The sequence below is a fragment of the Gordionus sp. m RMFG-2023 genome, chromosome 1, assembly GCF_954871325.1.
Source record: "Gordionus sp. m RMFG-2023 chromosome 1, tfGorSpeb1-WG-v2, whole genome shotgun sequence".
Classification (NCBI taxonomy): Eukaryota; Metazoa; Nematomorpha; class Gordioida; order Chordodea; family Parachordodidae; genus Gordionus; species Gordionus sp. m RMFG-2023.
This window is the reverse complement of record NC_088775.1, coordinates 28,167,793-28,181,436: the sequence shown is the minus strand read 5'-3', so window position 1 is coordinate 28,181,436 and position 13,644 is coordinate 28,167,793. Positions and strand designations below refer to the sequence as shown.

At 27.0% G+C, this 13,644-nt stretch overlaps 1 protein-coding gene across 1 annotated transcript; it reads left to right on the top strand.

Annotated features, from left to right (window-relative positions):
• The first annotated feature begins 8,605 nt into the window (after positions 1 to 8,605).
• LOC135923789 (uncharacterized) lies at positions 8,606 to 9,010 on the top strand. Its single transcript, XM_065458734.1, has one exon. It carries the CDS (start codon positions 8,606 to 8,608, stop codon positions 9,008 to 9,010), a length of 405 nt encoding a protein of 134 aa, XP_065314806.1.
• Positions 9,011 to 13,644: the final 4,634 nt, after the last annotated feature.

The following is a 13,644-nucleotide window of genomic DNA, read 5'->3' as shown; positions in this document are numbered from 1 at the left end:
CTCAATCAAGGATAGCTACTGGTTTTTGCCTAAAAAAATTAGGAGCACACTTATAGAGGTCCAGAAAGCTCTCTTCACCATATAATCATTTATAAAAAAATTAATATATTTCTGATCAGTCTCAAAAATAGGCATTTACTAGCGGAAGTACATTAAATTTATTTGCGTTATGAATAAAGAGGATAGACCAGGAAACTATTTAATACAATATGCTTTAAAAATCTTACACCGCTATTTACGAATATATACGTTGCCCCACGAATCTTAGTGATAATACTTATCATATTTCCTAGTACCGAAAAAAAGATTTTCAAGGCTCAAGCTTATTAGGATATAGATCAGGATAAATTCAATAATCTAATTAAAATACCAGTAGAAAACATCACTGTTAAAAATATAGACATTGATAAACTAACTAATAATTTTACAAGTAATAATTTGATATATTTATTAAATTGCACTTACAATTATTATAGAAATGAGGGATAAGCTCGTTACTCTGCAGTGTAAATGCTTACAAACTTATAAAGAAAATATGAATGTATATTGCTCTTAATTATATATTTACAGTTCTGACAATAATTTTGTTTTCAGAAAGAAAAGATGCGAGCGTTATTTTGCAATATAAAGTTACCGTTAGCGTTACCAAAAATATATAACCATTATATGGCTCTTTATTATATAATTACATTGTAAGAAAATAGGAATAATGAGTTATCGAGATAAAAATCAATATTATTTAATTTTACAAAAAACAGAAACAGATTAATTAAAACTTTTAGAGGTTGAGAAAATTGAAAAATTCCTTCTATTTTTTAAATTTAACCAAAAGAGATGGGTTGATTATTATCATCCTTATATAAGTCTCTTATCAAAGCTAATATATGAAAAATTTTGTTATTTTATATTCATTATTATACGATGAGTGTTGTTAAACGGCTCAATTTGAGCTGATTTCATAAAACGTTAACTAAAAAGATAAAGCAAGTCTCTAGATTTTGGTTATATATGACACAAAGGTTTGGACAACTATTAGCGAAATCTTGTGGTTTAGACAATATTTTTCTAGCCAAAATATTGAGGCAGCATTTTCTATATACGAATTATGTGGCTTTAGAGGTTTGGAGGCAAATAAATCTCACACATTATAATACATTATAATTTTTATAAAAATAAAATTAATGAAAAATAAACTATAAATTTGTTATCATAAGGATATTATAGAAATTTATTCTATTGCTCTTCAGTGTTGATGTTCGGAAGTGGCCCTCAATTTCAACCATAGTAAAAAAAATAAGACAGATCACAGGGGACCCCAGGAAGAATTCTACTTTCGTTAGTGTTCTAATATGTATAAAATATATATATATAAGCCTCAAATGTCAATCAGATGGATTGTAGACATCTGATTGGAGAAAAAAAAAATTATTATTTAATGTAAAAAAAATAATAATTATTATAATAATATATTTTTTTGAAGATATATTTTTTTGAATTATTCATCATTTTAAAAAATTTTGTAAAATTTAAAAAGAAAAAATATAATTATTATGAATTTATTTTTTCGATATATATTTTTTGATTGAAAATATTTTTTTTGTTTTTATGAGTACGAAATAAAGTTTTTAAAGAGTGTAAAATTCGGAAAATATATTCAGGAATCCAAAGATTAAAGTGTCTATACTTAAAAAGTTAGCAAATCTGCCGGTTCAATTTTTTATTCAATCACACCTTTCTAGGGTGATATGTACATTTTTTAAATTTTTTCTTTTTTAATACTTCTTATAATGTTTTTCTATATTATATATATATTTATATATATAATTTTTAATATATCTTTATCTGTTGGTTTTTTTAAATAAATTTTTAACTTGATGTTTTTTAAATAATAAAACTATTGTAAAAAAAAATAGCACTAATTTTATTTTCAATTTTATAGTAATTTTGATTTAATAATATTGCATAACAAACAATATCTTATACACATACATATACGAATATTTATTTCCTATATTGTTTTATATCATTAGTGTTGTAGTGTGTATTTTTACATTATAAATATATACTTTATATATAATATCCAATCAAATAATATTTATATGTAGATTCGTAAATTTTATATGTAATTTTATACAATATCATATGACAATTTTACAAGTTATGCATGTCGAATATCAAACGAATGTCAATAAATGATTAATTCTGGATAATGTAAAGAAAAGATGTAACTCCTTTGTTCAAGATTTTATTATTATGTTTGTGTTATATGATAAATAAAATTGGAGTTATTTAATATAGATATATAATTTTGGTCATTCTTAACAATTAACATATTTTATAAAAATTTAATTCAATAAAAATCAGTAAATAACATTCTATTTTATATAATTAAATTTGGATTCACTAAAATATTCTTAAGAATTATAACATGTATATAAACTTAAGTATTCATGAAAAAAAATGGGGAAAATATACTTTAAGAATCATATTATAAATTTATAATGTAAAAATCTTCTTTGGGATTTTGCTAATTTTTTAATGATTTCGTTAAGGTATGTTTTTATTCTTCTTAAAGAAGAAATTGTTCTTTCATTGGTAAAAGTACGAATGGATAGAGTTGCCAAAATATGTAACAAATTTAATATATTAGGAAAATAGTATGAAATGTGTTTGGAATGAATTATGCAAAACTTCTATAGCATTTATTAGACATTATCAACCATAGCTTTTATATTATAGTTTGCATTCAGCTAGTAAAGCATTATGGGACACTTTAATATCTACACAATAAAAATCTGCCAACTATTAAATTTTTTCTATCAAGATTTGAAGATTTAAAAACCTTTCATTTATTTAGCAAAAGTATCCAAAAGTGGGATAAAGAAGTTTATTTTATAGTATTCCTCAACTGATCCTATAATAATACTAATAAGATGGCTTGCCACGCTGTGTGTCGATGTATATAAATATTAGAGTCAACTTTTGACTCAACAATGGCACATGATTTATAAAATTTGTCATCCTTTGCCCTAATTTCCTTAAGTTCCAATATAATACTTTTAGCTATTCTCATAGTCTCAATCAAATCTATATCATTTTAAAAAAATATATTTATAAAGTACTTATGTATTAATTTGTTTAAACATTCTAATGTAAAAAATGTAGATAGTATTGTGTCCAATACTGTTTACTTATGAAGAAATGTCTTTTTCAGACAAAGTTATTTCAGTAAGATCATTTATAATAAGCTTAACTCCATAAAAGTCTTTTACTGCTTTATGGCGGCCATGGTGGATTTATAATATTTTTCTCCTGGAAGTTTCAAAAATAATTCTGTTTATTTGGGATATCTAAGCACCACATGGATGCTATATATTTTGACTAATGTAAATAAAAAAAATTTAAAGTAAAATTATACCTTACACAAAAACAGAATAATTACTAAATTACTTGACAATAATATAAACTTTTATTTCACTTAAAATCCAAAAACTACATAATAATTAATTTCCTCAAAATAAAAATTAAAAAACAAAAAATATATCGATTGACATTCCTTAAAAAAATAATATTCTTTGCATTATTTTATTGAACAACTGCGACAATACATTGGCAACTTGATCAATCATCTGGTCTAAATTAAAGTTTTAGGTTTTGTAAATCAATTTTCTTTAATATAAATTAGCATATTAAATTTGATCTTGGGAAATTTTGACCTATTATTTTACTATTTCTTTATTTTCGTCAGAATATTAATAATTATCATTATCAAGAAAACTATTTTTATATAATTTTTCGGTTATTGCCACTTTCGGGGGGGGGGGGGTATTATTATTTTTTATGTAATTTTTTTTATATATCAATTTTTTATTTAAGATATTTTAAAATAGTTTTTTCTACAAATTTTTATTTAAGATATTTTAAAAAAGATTCTACAAAATTTTGTATTAAGGATAAAATAGTAATTTTTTATAATTTTTAAATAACAGAAAAATCATTTAATTTGGTAAATATAATGATAAAGTAAAGGTGATCGCTAATATGTTTGGGATTAAAATTTTTAAAACTAGATTAGTTTCTAGATAGTCCAATCGCTTAAATATTGTTGCATCTACGGTTGATTTTTATAAAATAAATATTTTTACTCCCCTTATTGATACATTTTTATTTCAATTAAAGGAAAGATTTATTAGTCACAATTTTATTTTAAACAACTTTTATTTTCTTTTGCCGGTTGAGTCTAAATACACTTGAAACGCGAGAGGATATTAGGAAAATCTCAATTTTATTCTGATGAATTATCAGGATCGTATGATAAATTACTTTGTGATGTCGAATTTTGGTATAAAAATTTTGACAGAATAGAGTACTCTTTGAGACAAAAATATGCTTTGCAGGCCCTTTCCATGTATAATTGCACTTTAGATTTCCTGCCTAATATCAAAACATTGCTTTTTATCTTAGCTACCTTACCGATTAGCACCTGCACTAATGAAAGGTCTTTTTCAACTTTGAAAAGGTTAAAAACTTATTTAAGAAATAGCACCGGTGAAAGCCGGTTAAATGGATTCGCAATATTAAATATATATAAGGAGATTATTCTAAATAAAAATTTGATTCTAGATGAATTAGTCAAATCTCAGAGAAAAGTAGACCTCTCTTTTTATAAATTCATATTATAAAATTGCTATATTATTATAACATGATCTTAGTTTTAAAGTTTTTATATTCAAAATGTAATAATAATGAATTATTAGTCATATATTATACTATTTTTAATAAAAATATTGCATTTGCACTAAGAATTAGTGATCTGCATCGGGCCTAATTTTTCAAGCCCGGTGCAACATGCTAGAATCACTCATGTATTTAAATCATTCTTTATGGCCTATTTTAATGAGTAAATTTAATACTTATCCTTCTATTATAATGTATTTACATATCTGAGTAAGTTTTTACCAATGTATTTGCAATAATGATATATTTTTAAAAAATGATTTATAATTTAATTTCAATTTTTTCTAACTTGTCAATCAAAAAACATAAATTTTATAAAATTATTTTTTTTGACCATTTCCTATCAGCCATGACTTGATAATGTAGAAAGTAAATTAAATATTTAAATTTTATATAACTTTTTTAGATTATGAAGAAATTAAAAACTTCATAATGTATCAAAAGTACCCCACCCGTTTAGCAAAGAAAAATGGGGAAAAAAGGAATTTAAGGGTGAAAGCATCTAGGTTTACTATGCACAAAGAAAAATTATATCACCATACACACAATGGTGAAGTCATCACGAATTGAACTTATTAAAACAGTTCACAGTTTTTCTTTGCGCATAGTAAACCTAGATGCTTTCACCCTTAAATTCCTCTTTTCCCCATTTTTTTTGCTAAACGGGTGGGGTACTTTTGATACATTATGAAGTTTTTAATTTCTTCATAATCTAAAAAAGTTATATAAAATTTAAATATTTAATTTACTTTCTACATTATCAAGTCATGGCTGATAGGAAATGCATAATTAATATTATATTTTAGCTTCTGGTGGCCAAATATGAAAAACGTTGTAGTCAAATTTATTAATTCCTGTGACAATTGGCAAAGGCGTAATACAAGATATGATAAAACTACAAATGAATAAAATTTATTATATAAAAATCATTGATTTGTTAAATTTTTTTTAGTCATTTTAACTGTATATATGTTTTTTAATATATTTTTTACTTATAGTCTTATTGATGGTATGACAATATTATATATATATATGACACTTGTTTTTATAAATTATGTTATTTTCACATATTGAACCATTTAAATTTTAAGTTAGTTTATTATATCTTCTATCCTTATTAGAAGAACCATATAAAGTGGTAGGTAAGCAAATTTATTAAATTATCCATTGAATCTTTTTACATGAAATATGTGGTATATCCATTTTAGTTTATATAGTAAAGCCTCTACAATTTCAAGTTATAATTTATATTGTTAAAGTTTTAAAAAAATGTATTTTTTTTATAATATGATTTGAATATTTAAATGAAAGATGAATATTAAAGTTATCCTTAATGAACTTGAATGTACGGAGAATATTATTGTTTATTTTAAATTTTGCATAAACAATTTTTTTTTGAACTTAAATGTACGAATAATACTATAGATTATTGTAATTTTGCATATAAAATGTTTTTTTTTGCATATCAATTTTTTTATATATAAACTCGTAATTTTTATAAATTTCATTTTCGATTTTCATTTTGGATTTGTATTTGGAAATAATAAAGTCATATCCTTAAAAGTGGTATCTTTAAAAGGGATTATTAGATTTATATTGAATATATTTAACTAACTATTATTTATACTAAAACTTCCAAACACGACATTGGTCCGAAGAGTAGAAATACTTAGGGACCTCAGATTTTCTGTCTAACAGATAGACGATACAATAAAATTTAGAAGAAGTAAATTGTGATTACAAGTCAATTCTTTATATATATCAGCGTAATTAAGGTAAAAAAATTATATTCATGATATTTTTATTTTACTTTTTATTTATAATATTAATAATTGTTTTATATTTAATTATTTGGTAGGATTTTTAAATTATTTTTAATTAGATTTTTATTAAGCAAGTTATAATGTATATTAATCAGATGAGTATTTGGAATTTATTTTTAGAAAATATAATTTTAATAGTTTTTGTGATTATGATTTTTGTTTTTACGTTAGGTGTAATAGGGAGAAGTACAGCTTATATTAAGATAGAGATTATTGAATTAGAAAAGGTTAAGAATATATTGAGAGATGTAGAGAAGAAGATAAATATAGATAATTTCAGACAGATAATTATAGACAAATAATTTGTTTTAGTTGCGGCCAGCCGGGTCACATGTCGCGACAATGTGATTTAACGAAGGATTTAAAGTGCGCGAGATGTGGCAAGAATGGCCATGTAGCTATTAGATGTAGATTAGACAATTTGATATTAAGATGTAATACGTGTGGTCAAGATGGACACACACAAGAGAGATGTAAGAAATGACTAGTAGAAAGAAATGTTAATTTGAATGATAATTTGAATGATAATTTTAAGGATAATTTTATTGATAATTTTAATTATAATTTGAATGATAATTTGAATGATAATTTTAGGGATAATTTTAAATTTTAATTATAATTTTAAGGATAATGTTAAGGATAATGTTAGTGATAATTTTGATGATAATTTGAATGATAATTTTAGGGATAATTTTATTGATAATTTTAATTATAATGTTAAGGATAATTTTAATGATAATTTTGATGATAATTTGAATGATAATTTTAAGGATAATTTTATTGATAATTTTAATGATAATTCGAATGATAATTTTAATGATAATTTTGTGAATAATAAATTTGTTAATTTTGTTAATGATAAATCAGGTATTAAGAGAAGTAGAGATAAAATGAGAGACATAAAGATAGAGAGGAGAAATTTTGATATATATAAGTCGAAAGATGCAACGTTGGTAGACGTACGAAGAGTTGAATTGGAGGATTTTTTAATGAAAAATAGATGCCCGAGAATAAGGATATAGATTGAGGAGACTGAAATATGTTTTTTATTAGATACAGGAGCAGAAATTAGTTTGATGAGTATAAAGGATTTTAATAAATTTTGGCCAGAAAAAGAGTTTGTTATAAAAAAAATAAGAGCTAAACAATTAGATGGCAGCGTAGTGAAACCTGGAATTAATAGAAGTATAACTTTATGGATAACTACTTTGAATATTGAGCCAATTTTAGGTTGGGGAGATATAAAAATATTAGATCCGGTCTTTATTGAAAATATCTTGAGAATGAATGATGAAAATAAGGAAAGGATAGATAGTGATTTCTATAAACTTAGGTTGCCTAATATAGTAGATAAACAAGATGTATTCTCGATAAACTTAGAAATCGAACTCCAGAGTTTTTAATTGAATATAGAGACAAAGAGAATAAGAGTTCAAGAGATATAAAGTCGTTACCGTCGAAATCAACAAACAGATAATTAAGAAGACAGTAGAACAGGAAGAGATTATCGAAAATAAATACAGCCATGAAATAAGTATGGTTGTAGATCAATACTTGGAGGTTTTTAAAGAAGAGTTAGGGACACTAAAGGATGTTGAAGTAAATATAAAATTATTAGAGAATTACCAGCCTAAATTTTGTGGAGCAAGGAGATTGCCTTTTTCTTGGTTAAAAGAAGTCGATAAGGAATTGAATAAATGGTTAGAGGAAGGCATAATACGACCTATAGTGCATAGCCAGTGGGCGACACCGTTAGTCCCCATTAGAAAGGCAGATAATAGTTTAAGGTTATGCATAGATTATAGAGTTTCGTTAAATCCATGGATTAGCACGGTTAGTTTCCATTACCGAGGATAGAACAATTATTAGCAAATCTAGAAGGAGCAACATTTTTTTCGAAGATTGATTTTTCTAACGCTTATTTACAAATTAAAGTGAACGAAAACACGAGTAAGATGTTGACAATTACGACGCATAGAGGATTATTTGCATTTTGTCGCTTACCATTTGGTTTGAAAGTTTCGGCTGCGATATTTCAGAGAACAATGACTTCTTTATTTCAAGGGTTGAAGGGAATTATGTATTATTTAGTTGATGTTTTAATATCAGGTAGAACCGAAGAAGAACATAATGCTAGATTAGTTAAGGTGTTAGATATAATATTAGAGAATGGTTTAAAAGCTAATATGAAGAAAAGCGTCGGAGTAAGAGAAATAAAGTACTTAGGACATTTTATAAAGGGAAACGTAATTACTCCGATGGCCAAAAATATAGACAAGATAGTAAACATGAGAGCGCCAGATAATAAGTCTGAATTACAGTCATTTTTAGGAGCTACAAATTATTACCATCGTTTTATTCAAGATTTTGCGGAAATTGCTACACCATTATATAGTCTATTAAAGAAAATAAAAGGTTCGAGTGGGGAACAGCACAGGAAGAAAGTTTAAAAAATTGAAGATAAAGTTGGTAGAGAAACCTATGTTGATGTGCTTTAATGAGGAATTAGATATTGTTTTAGCAGTGGACGCATCTAATGAAGGTATAGGAGGAGCTTTATCACAAGTAGTTGATGATGAAGAAAGACCGATTTTATTTGTGTCAAGACAGTTTAATAAGGCTGAAAGAAATTATTCAACCATAGAAAGGGAAGCCTTAGCAGTCAGGTTTGGTTTGACCAAATGTAGAGAGTATTTGTTAGGTTAGAGATTTGTGTTATATACAGACCACAAACCGCTGGTAGGGCTTTTTAAAAGAGATAATAATGAGTTGATGATGTCTCCAAGGTTACAGAAATGGCTGATGTTGTTAGGGAATTTTGATTTCGAAATAAGATTCAGAGCGGGTAAACAAAATTGTTTACTAGATATATTATCGAGATTATGGGATAAGGACTTAGAAGACAAGGAAATAGAGCCAATAATAAATAGTTTAGAATATAGTGAAGAAGAGGAACTAAATAGTAATGTGATAAGAGCTTTAAAGATAGACACAAGAGAAAGACCGATAACTTTAGAGCTAGTAGACGAGATTTCTCAGCAGGATGAAGAATTAATGAGAATTAGAGCCTGTTTGAAGGGATATAAAGAATGGGAAGATAGAGACCAGGCCTTTAAGAACAGTAGAGGTGATTTGAATATAGAAGACAATTGTTTAATGAGTGGATATCGTTTAGTGATACCAAGTAGGTTAAGGAAAGACATGTTAGCAGCCATGCACACAGGACATCAGGGCATAGAAAGAATGAAGAATAAGGCGAGGGAATACATTTGGTGGCCCAGAATGAATAATGAAATTGAAGAATTATCTAAGAGTTGTGAAACATGTAATAAGTGTGCGAATATACCTGCAAAATTTAGGGGAGACAAATGGCCAGAAACAGATGTACCCTGTGAAGGAATACACGTAGATTTTTTAGAATATGAAAGGAAGAAATATTTTATAATGGTAGATGCAGGTTCGAAATGGATAGATTGTCAACAGGTATCGAGTCTGACGACGAAAGTAGCATTGAATAGGGTAAAAGACTTCGTAAGTAAATATGGGTTAATGAAGACCTTAGTATCAGATGGTGGTCCAGCATTTATAGGCAGAGATTTTGACAAATTTTGTGATAGATGGAAGATTGAGCATTTATTAGCACCACCACATTACCCGAGAAGTAATGGACAAGCGGAGAGAATGGTAGCTCTAGTTAAGAGTTGTTAAAAAAGGAAAAATATGGAGAAGGAAAATGGGGGTTATTACTATTAGCGTACAACAATACCAAGAGAAGCAAAGGATACTCACCAGCATAGATATTTTTAGGTAGAAAAACTAGAAGAGAAGTAGATTTTCTGAAAGAAAGAATAGAACAGAAAGAAGTTATAATTAATGACAGATTTAAGATCGGAAGCCTAGTTTGGATACTACTTTTTAATGGACCAGTTAAATGGGGGAAAGGTATAGTGAAGAAGAATATAAGATCAAAGAAGGTAGAAGTAGGAATTGAAGGAAGAATAGGATTAGTTTCGAGGCATATTAAGCAATTAAGACCTAGGTGTCTAGGTTAGTAATTATGGCGTTGTGAATCGATTAAATTGCTGAGATGTTGAGAATGCTGATAGACATAATTGATTTTTTTTAACAAGTCTGCGAGAGTTATGAGAATCAGAATGTTGAGAATGCTGATAGACATAATTGATTTGTTCCTTTTAACAAGTCTGCGAGAATTATGAAAATCAGAATGTAGAGAATGCTGATAGACATAATTGATTTGTTTTTTAACAAGTCTGCGAGAATTATGAGAATCAGAATGTGGAGAATGCTGATAGGCATAATTGATTGGTTCCTTTTAACAAGTCTGCGAGAATGATGATAATCAGAATGTTTATGTATGAAGTACACTAGTAGAATAGATCAGCTGAAGGTATGAACAATTTGATAAAAAAGAATGAGAGAGGCATAGGTAATACGAGAATGATTATGAGTATTGAGAATTAGGAAGCAGTTGAATTATTGGAGATAAATAAATGATAAATATAGTATATTTTTAGCTTAAGTCCGTGATAGATGTCGTCACGTGCGAGTAGGAAACTTTATTTTGAAGATCGAGATTAGGATGGTTGATGGATCAGCCGAATCGAGAAGATGGATAGATGCCGCCAGAGAGGAGGCCCAGATCAGGTATGGAGAGATGACGGTAGATAGACCCACAGGCAGATCGTACAATCGTAGAAGAGAACGGGAGTGGGGATCTCGAAAAAGAATTTCTTGCTGGTTTTGTGGAGGGGATCATATTTTACGGAGATGTCCCACGATTAGCACAAACAACAACATGTTAGCGGTACAAGAAGAAGAACCTATGGTTGGACAAGGGAGAAGTTTATGAGGGGTAGAATCAAGAAGAAGTGCGAAGGATATTATTGTTTATTTTAAATTTTGCATAAACAATTTTTCTTTGAACTTAAATGTACGAATAATACTATAGATTATTGTAATTTTGCATATAAAATGTTTTTTTTTGCATATCAATTTTTTTATATATAAACTCGTAATTTTTATAAATTTCATTTTCAATTTTCATTTTGGATTTGTATTTGGAAATAATAAAGTCATATCCTTAAAAGTGATATCTTTAAAAAGTATTATTAGATTTATATTTAATATATTTATCTAACTATTTTTATACTAAAACTTCCAAACACGACATATATTAATTTTTTTACTTGGCCCATCTCAACCTTTTAACCACACTAAAATTAATTAACGAGATTGACTCTTTTTAATATAATAAAAAATTTTTTATAATAGGTATGGTCATAAATAGGAGTTGATTTGTGTACTTTGCCAGAAAGTGAGGATGGCTATAAATATATTGCATTAGCTGTTGATTACTTCAGCAAATATGTTGTAGCCATGCTTTTAAAGGAAAAAACTGCTAAATCAGTATCAAAATACTATGCACATATGGCAGGGGAAAAGTATGATTTATTTGATAATAAAATATTAATCTTAGTTTTAAGATTCAAATTAATGATCAAGGACGGGAGTTTTGAATGAAGTTAGCACTAATTATCACAAACTCGTGGGGACCATGCAGAGGGTGACAAGTGCTTATCACCCTCAAGCAAATGGCATGGTTGAAAGGGTGAATAGAACTATCCAAAATGCACTTCTAAAGTGTATTAAAGATGATCAATTGACTTGGACAGATGCCCTGTCTGATATTATTTGCCTATAACACATCTGATCATGAATCTTTGAAATTCACGCCCTTTGAGCTGATGTATGGTAGAAAAGCAATACAAGCTTATAGGGTATAATAAACCTATTATAAATCATATACTATATATTTTATACTTAAAATATATTTAAGGATGATGAAGATTATGATATAGATCCCGATAATGTTGAGGAGATAAATAGGGAAAAACATTTTCAAAGTGTTGTTTGCAAGATGCAAGACATATATAATAGTGCCATAGGCAATATTAATTCAGCCCAGCTCAAGCAGCAGAGGGATTACAGAACCCGCAATACTGGGAAAAATACTCCCTATAAGATCAATGATAAGGTGCTTATCTGGAACAGCCGTCGAGCTGATAGGAAGGGTGGAAAATGACATAGCATTGGTTGGGTCCTTTTACAATAGTTGGGATTGACAAAAGTATAAATTAAGATTTTTAACAACAAAATATTTATAATATTTAAGAAATGTAGAGCGAGTGCCTGTGGGACAGATAAAAACCCGAGCAAATATTTGTAACATAAAACATTATGTTACAAGAAAAGGTATAGTTAATAAATAAATTAATTTTATATTTATTAAGATGACACAATAAAAGCACGACAGGAAAAAGGTTAAAACTTTTAAAAATTTATTATAACTTTTAAACAGTTCCCAGGTTACCAAGTAAAAAGTTTCATTCTTCTACCATTAAAGGTATACAGTTGACTTAATTATAAAATAATATTCCTTTTTTTAGATGATGAAGAAAATTTTCAAGAACCAGCAATTAAAAATGTAAAGCTTAAATCGGAAGAAAATCATATGAAGGGTAATATTTTAATATTAAATATTTTTTAAAATGTCTAGTTTTGAAATTACTAAATACGATAGTTAGAGAGGATTATAATTGTCAAAACAAAAAAGATATAATAAAAAAATATTTAATATACATATTTTTTAGATGATGGAGTTAAAACAATCAGTGAAGCATTGAAAATGCTAAAGCCTGAAGAGCATCGACCTTATACTAATATTTTTAAGAATTGATAAAATTAATTTTTTAATATAATAGTTGCCCCGCCTCACAATTTGAAGATTGTAGATTTCGAAGTGAGCATGCAAATAAGAAAGGTAAAAATTTGTATAATTAGTAGATTAATACATATTTTTTAGATGGTAAAATTATATTAGAGATTGTAATTTATAAGAAGGAGGATACAAATCTTTTTCTTCCCACTAACAGAAATTGGAAAATATATCATTCTGAACGTTTTCATTTTGCGATCAAGAAAAGATATCCAAAATATGATAAGGATGTGATTGGAAATGATTATTCTACCGAACGGATTATTGGTGATGGAAATTGTCTCTTCA